Source organism: Gorilla gorilla, chromosome 7 (assembly GCF_029281585.2).
Source record: "Gorilla gorilla gorilla isolate KB3781 chromosome 7, NHGRI_mGorGor1-v2.1_pri, whole genome shotgun sequence".
Classification (NCBI taxonomy): Eukaryota; Metazoa; Chordata; class Mammalia; order Primates; family Hominidae; genus Gorilla; species Gorilla gorilla.
This window is the reverse complement of record NC_073231.2, coordinates 82303332-82327787: the sequence shown is the minus strand read 5'-3', so window position 1 is coordinate 82327787 and position 24456 is coordinate 82303332. Positions and strand designations below refer to the sequence as shown.

Here is a 24456-nt window from a genome sequence, read left to right as displayed (position 1 = left end):
ATGACTATTGAATTATGAAATGTTTGTTTAGGTTTGTGAGGCCATACACCAATTAAATTAATTGTTAAGAGGATGGACTGTGAGCCAAACTGCCCAGTTTGAGTACTGCCTTTGTCACTTTATAAGCTGTGACTTTAGGCAAGATTCTCAAACTCTTTCTGTACTTGTTTCCTCATCTGTAAAATAATGATAGTACTAATCACAAATGACTTTTGTGAAAATCAGAGGGATTCATATGTGTGGAGCACTGAGAAGTGCTTGTGGCACATGTGAAGTGCTCTATGAGCTTTAGCTATTTTCCCATGTGTTCATTGTCTGCTTTCAACCTTATTGAATCTCAGCTTATTTTTCTGATATATCTACTTCAACTGGGTATCTTTTAGAAGTTCCCTTAGCGAAGGTATTTTGGTAGTAAATTCTGTCAGTTTTTGTCTTTTCCGAATGTTTTTGGCTGACAGCTTTTTTTTTTTCTAAGAACTTTAAATAGACTATATTTTAACATCCTTTGTTGCAATTTAAACATTGTCTGTTACTCTAATTGATGCTGTAGATGATATCTTTTCCTTGTGGCTTTTTCTTCTGTATCTTTAGACTATTTGGTGTAGATGTGGACTTAAAAAAACTCCTTTGCCAGTAAATAGACTTCCGGAGTTGATTTACATTTTTCAGTTCTAGCAAATTCTTAGCAATTATTTCTTTATTGCCTCTGTCTCATTATCTGATTAACTCTTTCATGCATTTCTTGCATGTTAGACTTTTTACTATCTCTGTTTCTTAACCTCTCTTTGGTATTTCCAATATTCTTGTGTATTCCATTCTGATTATATTGGATCTACCTTCTATTCACTAAGTCTCTACTAAACTATGCCAAATCTTCTACTTAACCAACTCATTGAATATCTCATTTCACTAGCTTTATAGTACATTTAATTCCTGTAGTTCTACTTAGTTCTATTTCGAATCTGCCTGGTTATTTGTGATTGTTTGTTATAGTTTTATTATCTGTTTTAAAGCTTTTATTTCTTAAAGCATATTCAAACACCTAATTTTTGTGCTGTATCTGATCATTTTAATATGTATGCCCTTGGTGGGTTCTCAGGTTTGTTATTTCTGCTGACTTTCGTGATGGCTCATTTCTTAGTGCACTTGTGATGTTGATTGTAAACTCACCTTCTTTGGAACTTTATATTGGAAATAAATATATTTGAATCCTGAATTATAGTGGGTTCCTCCCGAGAGTATTTTTCTTTGCCAGATGCTTGGGGGCATGGTCAATCTTTGATGTCTTTAAACTGAAATTTTTGTTGATATATATATATATATTTTTTTGCCACACAAATGTTAGGAACTCTGGTCCCCAAACTCTTATGAGGATGGGTGTGTGGTAAGAATTTCTCCATGGAGACTATTTTTTTCGTTCCCCATCTATCAGCACCAAGGCAGTATCACCACGGGCCTTCCTTGAGGCAGGTTTTTGTTTTTCTAGTTAACCCATGGGGATACCACCCTTCATATGTCTAGGCTTTGTATAGGGCCTTGTATTCACCATTCCATCCAGCTCAGGCCCCAACTTTTGCCTCCTTTATCTATGGGTCACTGAAAACGCATACTGCCGCCTGCCAAGGATAGGAAGATTTTCACAGGACAAAGGCAACTCCGTAGTTTGGACTCTTTCATACCTTCTTGGTTTTTTTTTTGGCCTGTAAGATGTTTCTTACTTCCCACCAACCCAGCCAAGTGTTTCAAAATACCTTTTAAATTTTGATAGATGGGGAACGAAAAAAATAGTCTCCATGGAGAAATTCTTACCACACACCCATCCTCATAAGAGTTTGGGGACCAGAGTTCCTAACATTTGTGTGGCAAAAAAATATATATATATATATCAACAAAAATTTCAGTTTAAAGACATCAAAGATTGACCATGCCCCCAAGCATCTGGCAAAGAAAAATACTCTCGGGAGGAACCCACTATAATTCAGGCAGCATTTTAGGTGTACTGTACTGGGAAGTTTTCTCTGGACATTTGGTCCACTATTTGCAAGAAGTGAACATGTACTTCATTGTTTTTAATAACCGCATGCTGTTCCCTCTTATAAACTTACTGGAAATTTAAAAACAGGTTGTTTCCAGTCTTATACCATAAAAAAATGTGGCACCAAGCATCCTTGTAAATAGATCTTTGCATACATTTAAAAGTATATGTCAGATAAATGCCAAAAAAGATTAAAAATTTTTTAAATTAATTTTATTTTTAATTGGCAAATCATAGTTGTATACATTTATGGGGTACAGCATAATGTTTTATGTAAACAATGTGGACGTGATTAAATCAAGCTAATTAACATATCCAGCACCTCGCTTGCTTGTAATCTTTAGCTTGTTTTCATTAATTTATATTTAATTGACAAATAATAATTATGTATATTTTGGGGTATCGTGTTTTTTTTTTTTTTTTTTTTTTTTTTGAGATGGAGTCTCGCTGTGTTGCACAGGCTGGAGTGCAGTGGCATGATCTCGGCTCATTGCAACCACTGCCTCTCGGGTTCAAGCAATTCTTCTGCCTTAGCCTCCTGAGTAGCTGGAATTACAGGCGTGCGCCATCATGCCCGGGTGATTTTTTTGTAGAGACGGGGTTTTGCCATGTTGGCCAGGCTGGTCTTGAACTCCTGACCTCATGTGATCCACCTGCCTCAGCCTTCCAAAGTGTTGTGATTACAGGCGCCTGGCCACATTGTGATGTTTTGGTCTATGTATACCTTGTTGTAAGATTCAGTCGGCTGGGCGCGGTGGCTCATACTTGTAATCCCAACACTTTGGGAGGCCGAGGTGGGCGGATCATGAGGTCAGGAGATGGAGACCATCCTGACTAACATGGTGAAACCCCGTCTCTACTAAAAATACGAAAAAAAAAATTAGCCAGGCGTGGTGGTGGGTGCCTGTAGTCCCAGCTACTCGGGAGGCTGAGGCAGGAGAATGGTATGAACCCGGGAGGCGGAGCTTGCAGTGAGCTGAGATCATGCCACTGCACTCCAGCCAGGGTGACAGAGCCAGACTCCGTCTCAAAAAAAAAAAAAAAAAAAAAAAAAAAAGATTCAGTGAAGCTAATTCCCATACCCATCACCTCACCACATTGTCATTCCAAAAGTGGACTTGATCCCTTTAGAGTGCTGCTCCTATGGCTTGTGGAAAGGGATGGAGACATTTTGTTGCATTTTTCACCCATTTTCACAGTACATATAAATCATTCTGTGGGGAAAAAAATTGCAGATGATAGACCACCTGTTCTATGGTAGAAGCCAGAGGGTGCTCAAGGTCTTCACCACCACTGTGCATTCTCTGCCAGTCATAGAACTTTAGGAGTTAACAGTAGATAGTAAAGAACATCTTGGTCAAGGTCACTTCATCATTGATTTAGTAATTCCATCTGATCATTCCTAATGTCTTATAGTGTAATGTGATATGTGAAAAATATTACTTTTACTTTCTTATTTGAGGCTAAGTTATACAGTTTCACTTTGTTGTAAACTTCAACTACTTCATCAAGGAAGAATATAATGAATTCCAAAACCGAGGATTCTAGCTGAGTGGTATTTATAGTATTAGTTAGATACTGTATAGGTTTGGCAATACATTTTGGAAGATTTTATTTAAAATACATTGACATAGGAAATATGTTACCTTCTAACTAATACAGTTGGTTTGAACCAAGATCTTAGTACTTTGGTATTACTGGATTTAAAAAAATACCTTAAAAGAATTAAGTATTCCACATTCAGTAGTAAAGATATGTCAAATAAGCAAAATATTTTTGACTGTCAGCATTATAAATAAATACAGGTTGAGCACCCCTAATGTGAAAATCCAAAGTGCTCCAAAACCCAAAACTTTCTGAGCACCAACATGATGCCACAGGTGGAAAATTCCACACCTGCCCTCATGTGATGAGTTGCAGTCAGAATGCACTGTTTAGTACTTATATGTGAATAAATCTAAGAAAATGATTGCTTACCAGTAGTATATAAATTCAGAGTCAGGAGTGATGGTGAGCCAAACAACCACAGATTGTCCACATGAGGGGCTGAGAGAGTAACACCTTTGCTTTCTGATGGTTCAGCATACACAGACATTATTTTATGCACAAAATTATTTAAAATATTGTATAAAATTACCCTGAGGTTATATGTATGAGGCCTATATGAAACATCAATGACTTTTCTGTTTAGACTTGGGTCCTGTCCCCAAAATATCTGATTATGTATGTGCAAATATTCCAAAATTGGAAAAAAAATCTGAAATTTGAAACTCTTCTGGTTCTAAGCATTTCTGATAAGGAATATTCAACTGTAGTCTGTTTATTGATTTTAAATATGTAGATTTCTTCTATTTAGAAATCATATTTATGAGCACATAGTGGTAATAACCTTATTTTTTTTTTCTTTTTAGCCTATATATGAAAACAGATTTGCAGTACCAACCTATGCAGCCAAGCAACCTCAGCAGTTCCCATCAAGGTCAGAAGAAAATTTGCTTAGATTTTTTGGCCAGAATAAAACCTAGGGGTTAATGTCTAATAATTTCCCCTGTATTTTAATGTAATTTAGTGAAAGGTATTTATTGTCAACAGTTTACAAGAATATGATTTGCAGAAAGGTTTTAAAATAACTTTATATAAATTTTATCATATTGGTACAGGGTCAAAATGAAATATTAAATAAGCTTGAGCAAGACATAGATTCTGCTGCCACAGCTTTCATGTGCATATGATTTAGAAGCAAGGGCCTTTGAGATAACCAGCAGTAGGAAACCAGATGGGTTGGAACAGCCTTCCCGTCAAAAACAGCTAAAAAAGCTGGACAATATAAGAAAATATGTGTTTGAAGGCATAGAAGACTAAAGAAGTGAGGAATTGTGGGGGTAAGGTCAGGAGAGGAAGGAAATCTAGAAATGAGCCCAGCTTTGGGGGCCACTTTTCCTTCCTAGATGAGTTTACCTGTTCTGACAACAGAGAGGCTAGGAAGCTGAGGAGAGCTTTCTACAGACTCACAGGGCAGAGGGGACAAAATTTAGAATCCTGCCAAAGAGGAGGCACCCTAGCAAACATCTCAGGGTCTGTGCTGGGACCCAGAAGTAAGAGTGAACTAGACCTTCAACTGATTTCTACAATTTCTTATGTTTTGCTCATGATCAAAAAAAGCCAAGTGTAAAAGAAAAGAAAATATGACTAAAACCAAGAAACAATAGACCATAGAAACAGACTGAGATGGTATCCAGTTAATAGACATGGACTTTAAAATAACTATGATGTCATGGAATTAAAAGTCAAGATTGAGAATTTCAGCACAGAACTAAAAACTAAAAGAATCAATGCAAATTCTAGAACTGAAAAACACAAGAACTGAAATGACTCAATGGATGGGCTTAAAATCATCAGGAAGGAAGATAATTTATTACTTCATTTTGTATCACATAAAATGCAAATGCATGTGACCCTCCCATCCCCCAGAAGTCTTTCAAATTACAATTGCGTTGCAACTCTGAGGACTGTCTTCATATGTAATCTTTATTATACAGTAAGAATACATTGAAATCCAACTGAGGATCAGGGAAAGAGTATATAAATTGTGAGGGAAACATTCACCAGGTAGTGTTCTAGTGTTACTGGAGTAGAGGTGTACTAGAATTGGATGATGAGGTTAGGAGCGGGTGTCCACAGGTGGAAGTATGAGGTTTGAGATGGACAGGTATAGAAGTCATAACACTTTTAATTCTCAGAGTGAATCTCATGTTGAGGGAGCTATAAACAGCTAGGTTTACACCTAGCAGTAATTTGCTGCCCTCAAATTCTAACAGCACAGGCAAGTGCTTGATCACTTAGTGTACTCACTTGTCTTTTACAGTTTATCTTTACCATTTGATGTGCTTTTTTTTTTTTGAAAAAACATGTAAACTAGAACCTTCATACAACATTGTTGATTATGGAGTAATATTATTTAAAGTAGTTATTCCATTTCAGACTCTAATTGGAGCCTTTTAGCCATTGAATATCACCCTAATACTGATCTCAGAATGTACAGTACCCTTTCCTGTTGTCAGAGATGTTGAGGATGGTGTTATGTTGAGCTTGTAATGAATATGGCATTATTTCACCCAGTCTAAACACGCTATTAACTATCTCTTTTCCCCTCGCAGGCCACCTCCACCACAACCGAAAGTATCATCTCAGGGAAACTTAATTCCTGCCCGTCCTGCTCCTGCACCTCCTTTATATAGTTCCCTCACTTGATTTTTTTAACCTTCTTTTTGCAAATGTCTTCAGGGAACTGAGCTAATGCTTTTTTTTTTTTCTTGATGTTTTCTTGAAAAGCCTTTCTTTCTGTTGCAACTATGAATGAAAACAAAATACCACAAAACAGACTTTACTAACACAGAAAAACAGAAACTGAATGTGAGAGTTGAGAAATACAAGGAAATGCAGTAAAGCCAGGGAATTTACAATAACATTTCCGTTTCCATCATTGAATAAGTCTTATTCAGTCATCGGTGAGGTTAATGCACTAATCATGGATTTTTTGAACATGTTATTGCAGTGATTCTCAAATTAACTGTATTGGTGTAAGATTTTTGTCATTATGTGTTTAAGTGTTATTCTGAATTTTCTACCTTAGTTATCATTAATGTAGTTCCTGATTGAACATGTGATAATCTAATACCTGTGAAAACTGACTAATCAGCTGCCAATAATATCTAGTATTTTTCATCATGCACGAATTAATAATCATCATACTCTAGAATCTTGTCTGTCACTCACTACATGAATAAGCAAATATTGTCTTCAAAAGAATGCACAAGAACCACAATTAAGATGTCATATTATTTTGAAAGTACAAAATATACTAAAAGAGTGTGTGTGTATTCACGCAGTTACTCACTTCCATTTTTATGACCTTTCAACTATAGATAATAACTCTTAGAGAAACTAATTTAATATTAGAATTTCTATTATGAATCATGTGAAAGCATGACATTCGTTCACAATAGCACTATTTTAAATAAATTATAAGCTTTAAGGTACGAAGTATTTAATAGATCTAATCAAATATGTTGTTGATTCATGGCTATAATAAAGCAGGAGCAATTATAAAATCTTCAATCAATTGAATTTTACAAAACCACTTGAGAATTTCATGAGCACTTTAAAATCTGAATTTTCAAAGCTTGCTATTAAATCATTTAGAATGTTTACATTTACTAAGGTGTGCTGGGTCATGTAAAATATTAGACACTAATATTTTCATAGAAATTAGGCTGGAGAAAGAAGGAAGAAATGGTTTTCTTAAATACCTGCAAAAAAGTTACTGTGGTATCTATGAGTTATCATCTTAGCTGTGTTAAAAATGAATTTTTACTATGGCAGATATGGTATGGATAGTAAAATTTTAAGCACTAAAAATTTTTTCATAACCTTTCATAATAAAGTTTAATAATAGGTTTATTAACTGAATTTCATTAGTTTTTTAAAAGTGTTTTTGGTTTGTGTATATATACATATACAAATACAACATTTACAATAAATAAAATACTTGAAATTCTCTTTTGTGTCTCCTAGTAGCTTCCTACTCAACTATTTATAATCTCATTAATTAAAAAGTTATAATTTTAGATAAAAATTCTAGTCAAATTTTTACAGATATTATCTCACTAATTTTCAGACTTTTGCCAAAGTGTGCACAATGGCTTTTTGTTAATAAAGAACAGATTAGTTTTGAAGAAGGCAAAAATTTCAGTTTTCTGAAGACAGCATGTTATTTTAACAATCAAGTATACATATTAAAAATTGTGAGCAATCTCAAATGAAGGTCCATCGTTTCATTTTAAATCTCTAAATGAATTCATATAAGACTCAAACGTTTGTGCCGTTCACTCATGTAGCCTCAGTTTTTGCAATTGTAATGCATATCACTGAAATTTTACAGTTGGTAGTGTATTAACTATGTAACTTAACACTTGGAATTAAATAGTTCTTTGGATATTTGACTAGTTAAGTTTTTAAAAAGACTTGGATCTGAACTTCTTTTACTTTTATATATTTTTTAATATGCTTTATGTTTTTTACTTACTTGGTCATGGATGCCACTTCAAAATTTGAAAATATTAAAGGACATCCTTTCTTTCTTCCAAAAGAATAAATAAGGGTAAATTATATGCAAGTTTGACATCTCTGTTTGACTCTGTATGTCAGACTGACCTTGTTCAGAGTATTGCATTCTCCCTTTCTCCTGTGTCTGTAACCATAGAGTTAAGCACAATTTGGGTTTTCTAAACCCAAATCAGATTTTATTAAATTTCATAAATGTTTACTAAAACCTACCATTTTTCAGGCACTGTATTAGGTACTGTGATATCTAAGTTCTGGATAGGATATGTTTCCCGACTTTTAGAAGTGCATCCTCTGTTATGAAGAGAGCCATACACACAAGAATAATACAAAATCAACCCTATTAAAGATACAAACCAGAAAGGTTGAGGAGTAAGAAAGAACAAAATAATACAAGAGCCAGAAATTCATTCAGAATACTTACCACTAATTGATGAGTTGAAGCATTTACTGTAATTGCTCTTCTGTTTGTTACAAAGCAAGGTGAAACTAGCTGTGGCTCAGCAGCTGCCTAAAAGCAATGTTAGCTTAGCATTGGCTGTTCCTATTGAGATACAAGCTCAGTGTATTTTTTTGTTGCCTTGTTCCCCACCCCACCCCAGATGGAGTTTTGCTCGTCACCCAGGCTGGAGGGCAATGGCACAATCTCGGCTCACTGCAACCTCCACTTCCTGGGCTCAAGCGATTCTCCTTCCTCTGCCTCCCCAAGTGCTGGGATTACAGGCGCCCACAACCATGCCCGGCTAATTTTTGTATTTTTTAGTAGAAACGGGGTTTCACCATGTTGACCAGGCTGGTTTCAAACTCCTGACCTCTGGTGATCCAACCACCTCGGCCTCCCTAAGTGCTGGGATTACAGGCGTGAGCCACCTCACCTGGCCTGTTGCCTTGTTTTTGTTCATGCTATTAATTTCAGGTGTAGATTGCCCTGTTGAAATTGCGTGCATCCATAAAAATCATATCTTCACTTTAAATGTGTTAGTTCCCCAAGTGAGATTTTTCTCTGTTTCCATGAGGCCTTTTAGTTTATGTGTTGGCCTATTATGTAGTATGAGAAATTAATCCATTCTTTGGGATTTGAAAAGAATGAAAAGCTAATGCATACAGATGGAGACCAGGTGTGAGGCTGGGAAGGAGGAGGCATTGCAGTTCCAGGGAGTAAAGCAGTGTTTAGGAAAAACCCAAAGTCAGAGCTGCTAAAACACGGGATAGGAGAAATTAAGTGGCAGGTTCCGGTCTGAGTTCAGAAAAATTACTATGCTGAGGCTAGAATTTTCTACTGGAATGTAAGTACTGTAATTGTGGGCAAGAATCTTCTCTCTCTTTTCACTACATGAAATGAGTATTTATTGCACTGAGAAGTTTCTGAACAATAGAATGACATCACATGAGTTTTAGCCAATGGCCTGCGGAGAACCAGATTGGAGGAAAAAGCCTGGTTGTGAAGTCCATTTGGGCAGCGTCAGTGGGGAAAAAAATGCAGCTGGCGCTCTTCAAAAATATGAAGAGCTGGCATTTCATATTGAAAAGCGGCTCACTCTTCCCTTCTTTTGAATGTTCACACATCTGGCTAAATAGTTTTGAAAAAATATTAGAAACAGGGTTGGCAAAATATGAATATATATTTAGGTGTGTATATAGATTTTAATTCAGAAAGTATTACACATTCGCTTTTGAAAGGACCTAGGAAGCCCCGAACGGTGGCAGATGCCTGTAATCCCAGCTACTCAGGAAGTTGAGGAGGGAGGATCACTTGAACCCAGGAGTTCGAGACCAGCCTGGGCAGAATAGTGAGCACCCCCGTCCCAAAAAGAAAAAAAAGCAACTGGGAAGTGTCTGGTGCAGGAGAGCACACGCTGACTGTGAATAAGTGTGTCAGTTCTTAAGGTCCAGCAACACAAAGCGAAAAGTTAGTGGAGGACTACGAGCGCGATCTCGACAGAGGGCGCTGGGTGGTCAGTGGCTCCAGCAACCACGCGGCTGGGGTGCGCCGGGAAGGGAGCTGGATGTTTTAGCCTCGGGGCGCACGCTGCGGGCCCTTTGTGTTCCGGACGCTAAACACCGAGAGCACCCCGTCTCCGGGGCCTCCGGAGAACGCTGTCCCATGAACGTGCGGGGAGCGGCCCCCGGCGTCCCCGTGTCCGCGCGTCCCCGGGCAATTCCCGACTTCCCAACGGCTTCCCGCTGGCAGCCCCGAAGCCGCACCATGTTCCGCCTCTGGTTGCTGCTGGCCGGGCTCTGCGGCCTCCTGTCGTCAAGACCCGGTGAGCCAGCCCAGACCCTGACACTAGTCCGGGCGCTCGTCACACTGCGGCCCGACTCCCTGCAAAGCCCGGGGCCCTCCCTGTCTGGGTCCTTTTGGTCCTGTCACCCTGGCAACGGGGCCTTTTCCAGGGGATTAGGCGCCCCGTCCGGATGGAGAAGCGACTCAGGGCCCAGCACCAGGGCTCACGCCTGTAATCCCAGGGCTTTGGGAGACTGAGGCGAGCTGATTGTTTGACCTCGGAGTTGGAGACCAGCCTGGGCAACACAGCAAGACCCCATCTCTACAAAAAAATTAAAAAAAATGTTCCGAGGTGGTGGTGCGCACCTGTGATCCCAGCTACCCGGGAGGCTGAGGGAGGAGGACCACGTGAGTCCAGGAGGTGGAGGCTGCAGTGAGCCAAGATCGCCCCCACTGGACTCCAGCCTGGGCGACAGAGATCCTGTCTTTTTTATAAATTAAAAAAATTATTTTTGTGTGTGACCGAGTCCCTTCTGTCGCCCAGGCTGGAGTGCAGTGGGCAACAGAGGGAGACTCCAGATCGTAGTTCTCCAGAACTATGAGGAAAATAAATTTCTGTTGTTTAAGCCATGCAGTCTACACTATTTTGTTATGGCAGTGGGAGCTGACTAATATAGTACTTAACAGCAAAATGATTGAAAAACTGTAAAAGTTCATTAGTAAGAGAACTGCTAAATAAACTGTGGTTACCTCCAAACAATGCAAATGGACCACTGTGGAGAGGGAGGAAGTAAGACATGCCATGTACTGACTCTGGCTGACAAGATTCAGAATAGTATGTAATAAGAGAAGGAAAAAAATACGGGCATATCCAAACATTTTACTTGCATGTAAGCCTCCCTGGCGATACTGTAAATTTTTGAGAACTCTTCCTACTCTTCTTCCTATCCTGCCATAATTACCTCTGCAGCATAGCAGAGGTGTGGTCAAGGCCAGGGTGTCAGCCTGGTTAGATTAGGGTGAGTGTTCTCTTCCTGGCTTGTAAACAGCTACCTTCTCCCTGCGTACTCACAGGACCTTTTCTTTGTGTACAGGGAAAGACAGGAGGAGCAAATTCTCTGATGTCTCATCTTATAAGGGCATGAATCTCATCATGAGGGTCCCACTCTATGCCTAAAACCCTGATTACCTCCCAAAGGCCATAACCAAATACTGTCACATTGGGGGTTAGGGATTCAACATAGAATTTTGTGGGATACATTCAGTTCATAACACGTACAAAATTTTAATGCAGTGGTTGTCAAAGTTTTTGGGTTCAGAACTCCCTTATACATGAACAATTATTGAGATTCTCAAAGAGCTTTTGTTTATGTGGATTTATATCGATGTTTAACATATTAGAAATTAAAATAGAAATGTAAGAATGTGTATTTCATTCATTAAAAATAAAAGTAATGGCCAGGCGTGGTGGCTCACGCCTGTAATCCCAGCACTTTGGGAGGCTGAGGCGGGTGGATCACCTGAGTGAGGTCAGGAGTTCGAGATCAGCCTGGCCAACATGGTGAAACCCCATCGCTACTAAAATACAAAAAAATTAGCTGGGCATGGTGGTGCGTGCCTGTAATCCCAGCTACTCGGGAAGCTGAGGCAGGAGAATCAGTTGAACCCAGGAGGCAGGAGTTGCAGTGAGCTGAGATGGCACCATCGCACTCCAGCCTGGGTGACAAGAGCAAAACTCCATCTCAAAAAATAAAATAAAATAAAAAATATTAATAAACATTATTTTTTAGAGTACGTTTAGGTTCATAGCAAAATTGAGCTGAAAGAGTTCCCATATAGCCCCTGATCCCAAATATGAACAACTTCTCCCACTATCAACATCTGGCACCATGGGATCCATTTGTTACAATTGAGCCTACACTGACACATTGTTATCATCCAAAGTCCACAGTTTGTTTGCATTAGGGTTCATTCTCCACATTGCCCATTCTGTGGTTTTGACAAATGTACGATGACATGCATCCACCATTGTAGTATTATACAGAATAGTTTCACTGCCCTACAAATCCCATGTGTTCTGCTTATTTATCCCTCCCTCCCCACTGCCCCTGGCAACAACTCATCTCCCTAGTCTTCATAGTTTTGCCTTTTCCAGAGTGTCATGTATTTGAAATCATGTGTAGCCATTTTGGATGGACTTTTTTTTACTTAATAATATGCATTTAAGGTTCTCCCATGCCTTTTCATGGCTTGATAGCTTATTTACTTACTTGTTTTTTTGAGATGGTGTCTTACTCTGTCACCCAGGCTGGAGTGCAGTGGCAGGATCTTGGCTCACTGCAACCTCCGCCTCCCGGTTCAAGCAATTTTCCTGCCTCAGCCTCCCAAATAGCTGGGATTACAGGTGCCTGCTACCATGCCCAGCTAATTTTTTTGTATTTTTAGTAGAGATGGGGTTTCACTATGTTGACCAGGCTGGTTTCGAACTCCTGAATTCAAGTGATCCACCCACCTTGGCCTCCCAAAGTGCTAGGATTACAGGCATGAGCCGCTGCACCCGGCCGCTTATTTATTTTTAGTGCTGAATAATATTCAATTGTCTGGATCTACCACAGTTTATTTATCCATTTGCCTACCAAATGACATCTTGGTTGCTTCTAAGCTTTGGCAGTTATGAATAAAGCTGCTATAAACATCTATGTGCAGGTTTTTGTGTGGACATAAGTTTTCAACTCATTTGGGTAAATACCAAGAAATGCTGTTGCTGAATCGTATGATAAGAGTATATTTAGTTTTTAAAGAAACTGCCAAGCTGTCTTCCAAAGTGGCTGTACCATTTGCATTCACCCCAGCAATGAATGAGAACTTCTTTTATTAATGCTGTCATATTATAAATTATATGCATAACTACAAGTGCAAGAAATCCTGGCTGTCTTTTTTATTATAACTCAGAAGAGAGAATTTAAACTTTCAAATGAAAATGCCAGCTCCAAACTGCTGATGGTCCCATCAGCTGAGGGATCTTGCTCAGCAATTTGGGGATGGCATTTTCACATTAAGCAGTCACTCCTCATGTCCTCCTCCTTCCAGCCCCTGGCAGCCACTGATCTGCTCTGGATTTATCTGGCAGCCACTGTCCCTTTGGATTTATCTATTCTGGGTATTTCATATAAATGGAATCATACAAAATATGACCTTTTTTTCTGGCTTAATTCACTTGCATAATGTTTTCAAGGTTCATCTCTGTTGTAGAATGCATTAGAACTTCATTCCTTTTTGTGACTGAATAATATTTCATTGTATATATTCACCCGTTTGTTTACCGATTCATCAGTTGATGGACATTTGATTGTTTCCAACTTTTGGCTGTTAGGAATAATGCTGCTAGGAACCTTCATGTACCAGTTTTTGTGTGGACATATGTTTTCATTTCTCTTGGATATGTACTTACAAAGAAACTGTTAGGCTCAATGGTATAGGTATGTCCATTTCCTCTTCTGGACTTTGTTATTCCCCAATAATGAGTTGGCTATTCTGGGTCTTTTACCTCCTCATGTAAAGAGTAGAATATGTTGGTTGATATCCACAAAATAGCTTGCTTAGATTTTGATTAGGATAGTCTTGACATAGAACAAATTGGGAAGAGGCTGGGAATGGTGGCTTATGCTTGTAATCCCAGCACTTTGGGAGGCCAAGGTGGGTGGATCACTTGAGGCCAGGAGTTCAGGACCAGCCTGGCCGTGGTGAAACCCCATCTCTACTAAAAAAAATACAAAAATCAGCTGGTTGTGGTGGCACATGCCTGTAATCCCAGCTGAGGCAGAACTGCTTGAACCTGCGAGGTGGAGGTTGCAGTGAGCCAATATCGCGCCTCTGCACTCCAGCCTGGGCGACAGAGCAAGACTCTTTCTCAAAAAAAAAAAAAAAAGGAAAAAAAAAAAGAACAAGTTGGGAAAAGCTGACATCCGATGGAGTGGCAGTGACTACCTACAATGTTTTGTTGAAAATGATTCTGAGGCTTTGCCTAAATTTAATGTAAAAACTATGATACCTGCTAGATTTTTGAAGTGACATACGCATTTATGTATCAGTCTTTTCCTAAGGTAGGATAGTTGAGGCCAAATTTGGCTTTACATCGGAATAATCTCTGGATATTTCTAAACATATATATTTCTGGATCAAAATCCTGGAACTTTAAAAATAATTATAAACTTGTCAATAATTTTTATTTAGTAATATGTGATTACATTCAAAATGAAGTAAAAGAGGCTACCCTATATGTTACCATCTTTCCTGATTGTCAATTTTACTATATTTTTAAAGAAAACGACTATGTTTAACAGTTTGATGGTACTCTTCTGGACTTTTCTCTAGACACTTAGATATAAATATGTGTAAATGTAGACATATACAGTCCTTTTGAAGTAAATTATAAATGACAAAAGCATATTGTATAAATTTATGTATGTCATCTATTTTTAATATATTTTGGATATTAATCAGTTTATTTTTTCTATATTTTACACAAGTTTTCTTCAATGTTTATTGATCTTTTCACTTGTGATATCCTGATTTTTGTACTAAGTTTATCAACACTTTGTTATGGCTTCTGCATTTTGTTTTCCGTATTAAGGCTTCCCTTGGTACAATGATTAAAACAAATAGTTTCCCATACTTTCTTAAAGTTATTTTACAACTTTAGAAAATGTAGCCTTTCAGTCTTTCTAATAGTTTTGTAACTTTGTACATGAAGTCTTGTAATCCACACTGTGGTGCTAGATAGGAAACTATATTTGTATTTTTCCAAATGGATAATGAATACTGATATTACATCATTCCCCCATTCATTTGAAATGCCACATTTAGTAGATGTTAAACTATCACCGCCCCCTTGCCCCCGAAGTACACAGGTAGGTCTCAGTTAGAGACCTGTCATGAGACTGAGGATACACTGAAAGGGTTTAAATAGAGTTTAGCTATGGGACTATTTATAGAGATGTGGGCACCAATAATTAATGATGAAACGCACAGACTAGTAACAGTAGAAAGCCATATCACATGTGTTGAATTGATTGTTTGCGAAGATGACAATGGCCTTAACACTTCCTCCATCCCTGTGTGTGCTTCTGTTTTGCAACATTTCTTTGTCATTCCTCCCATTGAGAGGTAGAATATATTTCTTCATTCTCTGAATCTGGATGGCCTCATTACTTGCTCTGGCCATTTGAATGTGGTAGAAATGAGTTGTGAGACTTCCAAGTCTATACATCAAGAGGCTTTGCAGCTTCCTCTCTGCTCTCTTGAAGCACTGTCTTGACTGCTACATGAAGAATCCTAGACTAGGACGGTAAGAGGATGTGTGAAACAGAGATGACTCAACCTAGGCCGTTCAGTCAAAAGACATGAATGGGGTCGTCTTAGTCTCTCCAGGCCTAGGCGAGCTGCCAGATGACTGCAGCCACATGAGTAACATTATTAGTGTCAGTACAGTGGGTACTGCAGGGTGTCCTGTGTCATAACACTGAAGCAGGGCAGTGCCATCTATATCTTGAACTTGCTGCAGATTCTTCTCTTGCGCTGGGTCCAAGTCAATTTTGACAGTTTTACCAGTCACCCGATGAATGATTCAGGCTCTCACACCCCAAAACAGTATGTATTATCTCTGAATTCAAAAACTCAAAATGGCCTGCCACTCGTTGTGACTCTTTTTTTTTGTGGTGGACTATGCAAGGTGTAGCCACTAGCATCTCACTTTGTACAGGATATCTCAGCATGCTGCAACCACTGGACCCCAAGAAACTTTGGGGTTGTAACTATCCCTTAACCTCCATAGGTTCTTCTACCACATTCTGGCATGCATGTATCTTACTGAAACATCTAGGGCACTTGCTACTTCTTGCTCACTAAATATATTAGCATGATGTCTTTCACATCATGCAACTTGACCAGCATGGTGTTCTAATGGGAAATCAAAACGGTCAGTGTCCCTCTGTGCTACGACAGGACAGTTGACAGCTTGAAGGGAAGGTGGTGAAAAACGTATTATTGTTATTGTCAGATGAAGGCATTTGTCACCATTGCTGATTGGAATTGAAAATAACATTTGCCAGGTCAATAACTGCATATTAGGTATTAGAAGCCGTGTTGATTTTTTTCAACAAATCAACACATTGGAATCTATATTTTTTTCACTAATCAACTATAATTTCACATGAACTAACTAATGAGACTTTAATTTCAACGAGCTAGTTCATTTCACAAAATCTATAATTTCGTTCACCATTGATGGATCCAGGTCACAATTTATCCCTTGATCTATATAAGTCCCTATTCTGATCAATGGACCATGCTGGTATTTTGAGTCCTCAGGATTAGTGTCAGTTCAGAGTCAGTAAATAATACTCCCTGAAAGTCTGGCTATTTCCCCTCCCCTGGGCATAGTCATCATGGTAAAAGGACACAGGACACTATGGAGGAGTCTGCAGCACATTCCTGTGGTTGCATGGCAAGGTCCTTCCTAAAGAGGACTCCCTCACTCCTTAATGAAAAGGCTGCAAGCCTCTGAACTGGGTCAGGTGTAGGAACCAGGGAAGAGGCTGTGAGTCCTCATGGTGATTGCATCAGTTTCTGCGCACCACAAGCTAGAATTTTCTTGACTAGACTGCTCATCTAGTTCATTCCTAGGGACTCTGTGATCAGTTAGATACTACCAAGGATCTCTGTAGGTGAAAGCATTTTGTTTTTCACTCTGTCCTTGTGGCTTCTTCTGGTAATTGTGCTCACCTGTCTCTGAGAGTCAATTGTCTGCCACTTCAGAATTCCCTGATTCCCAGTCAAAGCAAGGAATCATGTTTAAAATTTTTTTTCATAAGTTTTATTTTATTTTTTCTTCCAACTTTAATTTTAGGTTTGGAGGTACATGTGCAGGTTTGTTACGTGGGTAAATTGCGTGTCACTGGGGTTCTATGTACAAATGATTTCATTACTCAGGTAGTGAGCACAGTATCTGAGAAGTAGTTTTTCAGTCCTCTCCCTCCTCCCATCCTCCACCTTCAAGTAAGTTCTGGTTCTATTGTGCCCCTCTTTGCATCCATGTGTACTCAATGTTTAGCCTCCGCTCATAAGTGAGAATATGTGGTATTTGGTTTTCTGTTCCTGTGTTAATTTGTTTAGGATAGTGGCCTCCAGCTGCAACCATGTGGCTGCAAAGGACGTGATTTCATTTTTTATGGCTGTATAGTATTCCATGGTGTATATACACAACATTTTCTTTATCCAGTCCACCACTGATGGATATCTAGGTTGATTCCATGTCTTTGCTATTGTGAAAAGTGCTGCAATGAATATACGTGTGCATGTGTCTTCATGGTAGAACGATTTATATTCCCTTGGGTATATACTCTGTAATGGGACTGCTGGGTAAAATGGGAGTTCTCTTTTAGGTGCCTTGAGAAATCACACTGCTTTCCACAGTGGTTGAACTAACTTACATTCTCCCCAGCGGTGTATAAGCATTCTCTTTCCTCTGCAACCTTGCCAACACCTATTATTTTTTGACTTTTTAATAAGTCATTCTGATTGGTGTGACATGATATGTCGCTGTTGTTTTGACTTTCATTTTTCTAATGATAAGTTTTTCATATGCTTGTTGGCCACATGTGTTTTATTTTGAGAAGTGTCTGTTCATGTTGTTGGCCCATTTTTTAATGGGTTTTTTTTTTGCTTGTTGAATTGTTTAAGCTCCTTATTGAGTCCAGATATTAGACCTTTGTTGGCATAGTTTGTTGATATTTTCTGCATTCTGCAGGTTGCCTATTTACTTGGTTGGTAATTTCTTTTGCTGTGCAGAAGCTCTTTAGTTTAATGGAGTCCCACTTCTCAATTTTTGTTTTTGTTGAAATTGCTTTTGGAGTCTTCATCATGAAACCTTTGCCAAGACAAAGATGTCTAGAATGGCATGTCCTGGGTTTTCTTCTAAGGTATTTATAGTTTTAAGTTTTACATTTAGGTCTTTAATCCATCTTGCATTGATTATTGAATATGGCAAAAGGTTCAGTTGCAGTCTTCTGCATATGAGTAGCCAGTTATCCCGGCACCATTTATTGGATAGAGAGTCCTTTCTCCATTGCTTGTTATTGTTGACTGTCAAAGATCAGATGGTTATAGGTGTGTGGCTTTATTTCTGAGTTTTCTAACCTGTTCCATTGGTCTATGTGTTTGTTTTTGTACCAGTACCATGCTGTTTTGGTTACTGTAGCCTTGTAGTATAGTTTGAAGACAGGTAGTGTGAGACCTCTTGCTTTCTTCTTTTTGTTTAGGATTGCTTTGGCTCTTTGGGCTCTTTTATGGTTCCATGTGAATTTTAGAATAGTTTTTTCTAATTCTGTGAAAAACTGACATTGGTGGTTTGATAGAAGTAGCACTGAATCTGTAAATTGCTTTGAGCAGTATGGGCCTTTTAACAACGTTGATTCTTCCTATCCATGAGTATGGAATGTTTTTTCATTTGTTTATGTCATCTCTGATTTCTTTGAGCAGTGTTTTGTAGTTCTCCTTGTAGAGATCTTTCACCTCCATGGTTAGCTGTATTCCTAGGTATTTTGTTCTTTTTGTGGCTATTTTGGATGGGATCCTGTTCTTATTTTGGCTCTTGGCTTGGCTGTTGCTGGTGTATAGAAATGCTAGTGATTTTTGTACATTGATTTTGTATCCTGAAACTTTACTGAAGTTGCTTATCAGATCTAGGAGCCTTTGGGCAGAAACTGTAGGGTTTTCTAGGTGTAGAATCATATCGTCTGTGAAGAGAGAGAGTTTGACTTCCTCTCTTCCTATTCGGATGCCTTTTATTTCTTTCTCTTGCCTGATTGCTCTGGCTAGGACTTCTAGCGCTATGTTGAATGGGAGTGGTGAGAGTGGGCATCCTTGTCTTGTTCCAGTTCTTAGAGAAAAGGCTTTCAACTTTTCCCCATTCAGTATGATGTTAGTTGTGGCATTTAATGATTATGGTTACTTTTTTTTTTTTTGAGACAGAGTCTTTCTCTGTTGCCCAGGCTGGAGTGCAGTGGCGTGATCTTGGCTCACTATGATCTCTGCCTCCTGGGTTCAAGCGATTCTCCTGCCTCAGCCTCCGGAGTAGCTGGGACTACATGCACATGCCACCATGCCCGGCCAATTTTTGTATTTTCAGTAGAGACGGGGTTTCACTATGTTGGCCAGGCTGATCTGGAACTCCTGACCTTGTGATCCACCTGCCTTGGCCTCCCAAAGTGCTGGGATTACAGGCATGAGCCACCGTGCCCGGCCCTGTTAAGCAGATTTAAGGAAATCAGTATGCTTATGTGATCTTCCTCTTCTTCTGCTACAGTTCCTGAAGTTGTATGTATTATGTTTATGTAACCAGAGCTTTTAACATTTGCATCTGTTATGTAACTGTGATTCCCACAGTTGTTTTAGCCTTTAGTCTATATTTAAGATTTTTTTTTCTCACTGTTAGGCATTTTACCACAACTCTGCTGATATTTTTATTGGGAGAAATGTCTCTGACTTTTGTGGTAGACACATGTGAACTTTTTTTTTTTTGAGTTTTGCTTGTAAATATCTATCTTCTGACTTTATAGTTAATGGCCTTTTTGCCGGGTATACATTTATAGGGTCTTCACTGTCTTTTCTTAAAGTTCTTTTTTAGACATTGTTCTTTAGTCTTTTAACATTAAATACTGTGGTAAAAATTCTCAAGCCAGCCTGCTTATCTCCCCTTATACATAACATGATTTTCTTTTTTTTTCTTTCTATCATATTTTCAAGGAATTCTTTATCTTGGAAACCCAACAATTTCAGTAGAATATGTTTTAGTTTAAAGTAATGATTAGTTATTCCTGAAATACAGTATACTTTCTAGTCTATTGTTTTGAATCTTTTATTTCAGGAAAAAGTTTTTGAAGTATGTCTTTGATTTTTTTGGTGTGTATTTTCTATTTTCTTCAGAACCACACATTTTGTGCGAGCTGCATACCTCTTCCCTTCTCCTTTTTTGTTCTTTCATAAGTATCTTGTCTGTTTTTCAAATTAAGTGTTTTCAAGCTTTTTATAGAAGTACACAGTGATGAGCCATCCATACCTGCACAAGTAAACTTTATGAAAGAAACTGAACAGATATTTAGTCAAATTTAAGGCAAGGTTACTAACTTTTTTTTTTTTCATCTCTTCAGGTTTTCAAAATTCACTTCTACAGATCGTAATTCCAGAGAAAATCCAAACAAATACAAATGACAGTTCAGAAATAGAATATGTAAGAGATATTTTTTCACAATCTAAATGTTTATATGAAATTTCTTATTTTTATTATATAGCTATGAAATATGTCAAGCCATTTTAATATGAATATAATGTCTCTCGTATTTCTACTGATAGGAATTAAAAGCTTTGATGGTAAAAGCAAATAGGTAAATTAGAATGTTCTGTATTTTTTTAATGTTTGTCATTTTCTTATGGTAAATTATTTTTAAAAGTTTACATATAGAAGAGAATGTAGAATTAAGTGTTTTATCTGAGTGATATCTAGGACATCAGCACAAAGAGAATAATTTTCTCCAAAATGTCTAAGACAATTTCTTTTAACTAAAGCCTGTTTCTCAATCTCCACCCCTACACCTAGCAATTCTCAGACGAGAAGAAACATTTCATTCTACTATTTTTATTAGAAAGGGAAATACTTTATTTTGTTCATTGATTTATTTAGCAACTATTTCTCTAGACTTGCCGTGTGCTTACCTATATGCTAGGTGTCTTAGGAGATTTTAAAAAAAGAAATATAATTAAGCAAGCTTTGCTTATAAGTGACCAATCTTTTGGTAACGTTCTATTTTTAGCAGTTTTGTTGAGGTGCAATTTACAACACCATAGAGTTCACCCATTTTAAGGGTACAACTCAACAATTATTACAGCAGTACATAAATAGAATTGTGCAAACATTACCACAGTCCAGTTGTAGAATGTTGCTATCAATCCTAAAAAGATCCCTCATGCACATTTGTAGTTCTTCTCCAGCCCTTGGCAACCGCTGATCTGTTGTCTATCTCTATGTATTTGCCTCTTTAGGGGCATTTTATATAAATGGCAACATGCAATATGTAAGCTTTTGTATTAGACTTTTTTCACTTAGGATTATCCATTTTGTAGCATTTATAAGGTTATTAATTTTTATATCTTAAATGTGGATATACCACATTTTGCTTATCCATTCTCATTCTCCAGTTGATGGACTTTGGATTGTTTTCTGATATTGAGTATTATGAATAATTCTTTTATGAACATTCATGTATGGACATATATTTTCCCTTGGGTAGATTCTTAGGAGTGAAATTGCTGGGCACATGATAAGTTTGTGTTTAACATTTTTAGAAACTGCTACACTGTTTTCCATAGTGACTGTACCAATTTACATGTCACATCAGCAATTTTTGAGTGTTCCAGTTTTTTCACATACTTGTGAACATTTGACGTTTTCTGTCTTTCAGATTAAAGCTATTGTAGTGGGAGTGTACTGGTATGTAATTGTGGCTTCAATTTGCATTTCTTTAATGAATAATTATGCTGAGTATTTTTCATGAGCCTAATAGCCATTTATATGCCTTTTCTGTGGAATATCTACTCAAATTATTCTCCTGTTTTAAAATTTAGTTGTTTATTTATTTTTGAGTTCTATGAATTCATTATATATTCTGGACACAAGTTCTCTATTTGGAATTATTTTCTCCCAATTTCTGGCTTGCTTTTTCATTTTTCTCAGTGATGTTTTTTCAAACACAAACATTTTCAATTTTGATGACATTCAGTTTATCAAATTTTCTTTTTATGGATCTTGTTTTTGGTTTTGTATCTAAGAACTCTGTTATGGACTGAACTGTGGCCCCTCAAAATTCATATGTTGAATCCCTAACCCCTAATGTGACTATATTTGGAGATAGGGCCTTATGGAGGTAATTAAGGTTACATGAGGTCAAGGGCCTTATGGAGGTAATTAAGGTTATATGCTGTCACAAGGGTAGGGCTTTAATTAATCTAATAGGACTGATGTACTTATAAGAAGAGGAAATATACTAGGGGTTCATGCATACAAAGTGAAGGTCATGAAAGGATACAACAAGAAGGCAGCTGTCTGCAAGCCAAGAGGAGAGGCCTCACCAGAAATCAGCCCTGTTGGCACCTCGATCTTGGACTTCCAGCCTCCAGAACTGTGAGAAAATACATTTTTGTTGGTTAAGCCACCTTGTCTGTGGCATTTTGTTTGGGTAGCCTGAGCAGAGTAATCTGATTTTGGTATTGTGAAGTGGGGTGCTGCTGTAACAAATACCTAAAAATGTTGAAGTGGATTTGGAACTGAGTGAAGGGTAGAGGCTAGAAGACTGGTGAAGTACATGCTAAGAAGAAGCCTAGATTGCCTTGAAGGGACTGTTGGTAGAAATATGAATGCTAAAGGTAATTCTAATGAAGGATCAGAAAGAAAAGACTTATAGAGAAAGCTTTTATAGTCTTAGGGAATATACATATCATTATGAACAGAATAGAACTGGTAGAAATATGAACATTAAAGGTGTTTCTGGGCCGGGCACGGTGGCTCACACCTGTAATCCTAGCACTTTGGGAGGCTGACGTGAGCAGATTACCTGAGGTCAGGAGTTCAAGACCAACCTGGGTAACATGGTGAAACCATGTCTCTACTAAAAATACAAAAATTAGCTGGACGTGGTGGCAGGCACCTGTAGTCCCAGCTACTCGGGAGGCTGAGGCAGGAGAATTGCTTGAACCCAGGAGGCAGAGGTTGCAGTGAGCCGAGATGAGGCCACTGCACATTAGCCTGGGTGACAGAGCAAGACTCCGTCTCAAAAAAAAAAAAAAAAAATGTTTCTAGTGAGGTCACAGATAGAAATGAGAAATGTTATTGGAGACTGGAGGAAAGGAGATCCTTGTTAAAAAGTGGCAAAGAACTTGGCTGAATTGTGTTCTAGTCTTTTGTAGAAGGTAGAAATTGTGGGGGAAAACCTGGGGAGATTTCTAAGCAAAATGCTGAAGATGTGGCTTGTTTTGTCATCACTGCTTATAGAAAATGCAAAATGCAAGAGAAGAGAGGTAAATGGAAGGAATTATTTAGCAAAAAGGAACAAGAACTTGGAGATTTGAGAAATTTTCAGCCTACTTTGTATTTTTTAAAATGAGAAGTGATGTTTTAGAAAGAACACCAAAGGTGTAGCTGGACAATCAGACAATAAAAAGATTCCTCATTGTTTAATCCACCATGTCAAGTGAAGCCAGGATCAGAGATGGGATTACATCAGCAGAAACACTGCCAGCTGGAACTAAAGGGAACAGAGAAAATTGGATAGAATGAAGGAAGGCTGTTTAACTTCTGGGATTCTACAGGATAGGACGATAGAGTTGTCTGGCTTCAAACATGCATCATTCTTCACAAACACCGCATGTTCTCACTCATAAGTAGGAGTCGAGCAATGAGAACACATGGACACAGGGAGGGGAACATCACACACCGGGGCCAGTCGGGGGGTGGAGGGCTAGGGGAGGGAGAGCATTAGGAGAAATATCTAATGTAGATGACGGGTTGATGGGTGCAGCAAACCACCATGGCACGTGCATACCTATGTAACAAACCTGCACGTTCTGCACATGTACTCCAGAACTTAAAGTATAATAAAAAAAGAAAAAGAGAAGAATGACCCTGAAAGCAATTCAGAGATCATCAGGGCTGCCACTCCTGCTACAGGCCCAGGAGGCAAGGCTGCATTCTCTTTGGTTTCAGAGAGTGGGGCCACCTCCTTGGTTCAGTAGTCTAGGATGTCACTGTTTATTACCCCAGGAACAAGGCTGTCACCCAGAGCTGTGGGGGCAGAGCCACTTTACAGAGCTGAGGGGATGGGGCCAGTCCCTAGGGCCATGGGAGAGTTGCTGTCCAAGTGGGCCCAGCAGGGTAGAGCATCCTGTCAAAGAAGAGTATTCTTGAACCTTAAGATCTAACGGAATTTGTCTTGCTAGGTTTTGGACTTTGTTGGGATTGTCACCC

At 38.5% G+C, this 24456-nt stretch overlaps 2 protein-coding genes across 17 annotated transcripts in view; both read left to right on the top strand.

Moving 5' to 3' along the window:
• ADAM9 (ADAM metallopeptidase domain 9) overlaps nucleotides 1-7594 on the top strand; it is a 109708-nt gene extending 102114 nt beyond the window's left edge. Inside the window, exons 21-22 of the mRNA XM_004046912.5 lie at nucleotides 4447-4514; nucleotides 6193-7594. Coding sequence (XP_004046960.1) covers nucleotides 4447-4514; nucleotides 6193-6286 — 162 coding nt within the window. The 3' untranslated portion in view covers nucleotides 6287-7594. The remainder of the gene's footprint in view (nucleotides 1-4446; nucleotides 4515-6192) is intronic.
• A 2538-nt stretch (nucleotides 7595-10132) lies between these two features.
• LOC101126317 (disintegrin and metalloproteinase domain-containing protein 32) overlaps nucleotides 10133-24456 on the top strand; it is a 179630-nt gene continuing 165306 nt past the window's right edge. For 13 of the 16 annotated variants that reach the window (XR_008667910.2, XR_008667909.2, XR_008667911.2 and 10 more), the window contains exons 1-2: nucleotides 10134-10422; nucleotides 20591-20670. Coding sequence is in view for 9 of the 16 variants with exons in the window: in XM_063709331.1 (XP_063565401.1) it covers nucleotides 10263-10422; nucleotides 20591-20670 (240 nt within the window). In the remaining 7 variants the exon portion in view is untranslated. Of the gene's footprint in view, nucleotides 10423-15601; nucleotides 15730-20590; nucleotides 20671-24456 lie in introns of those variants that run through there. The other 3 variants (XM_063709327.1, XM_063709329.1, XM_063709330.1) reach the window with 3 other exon arrangements.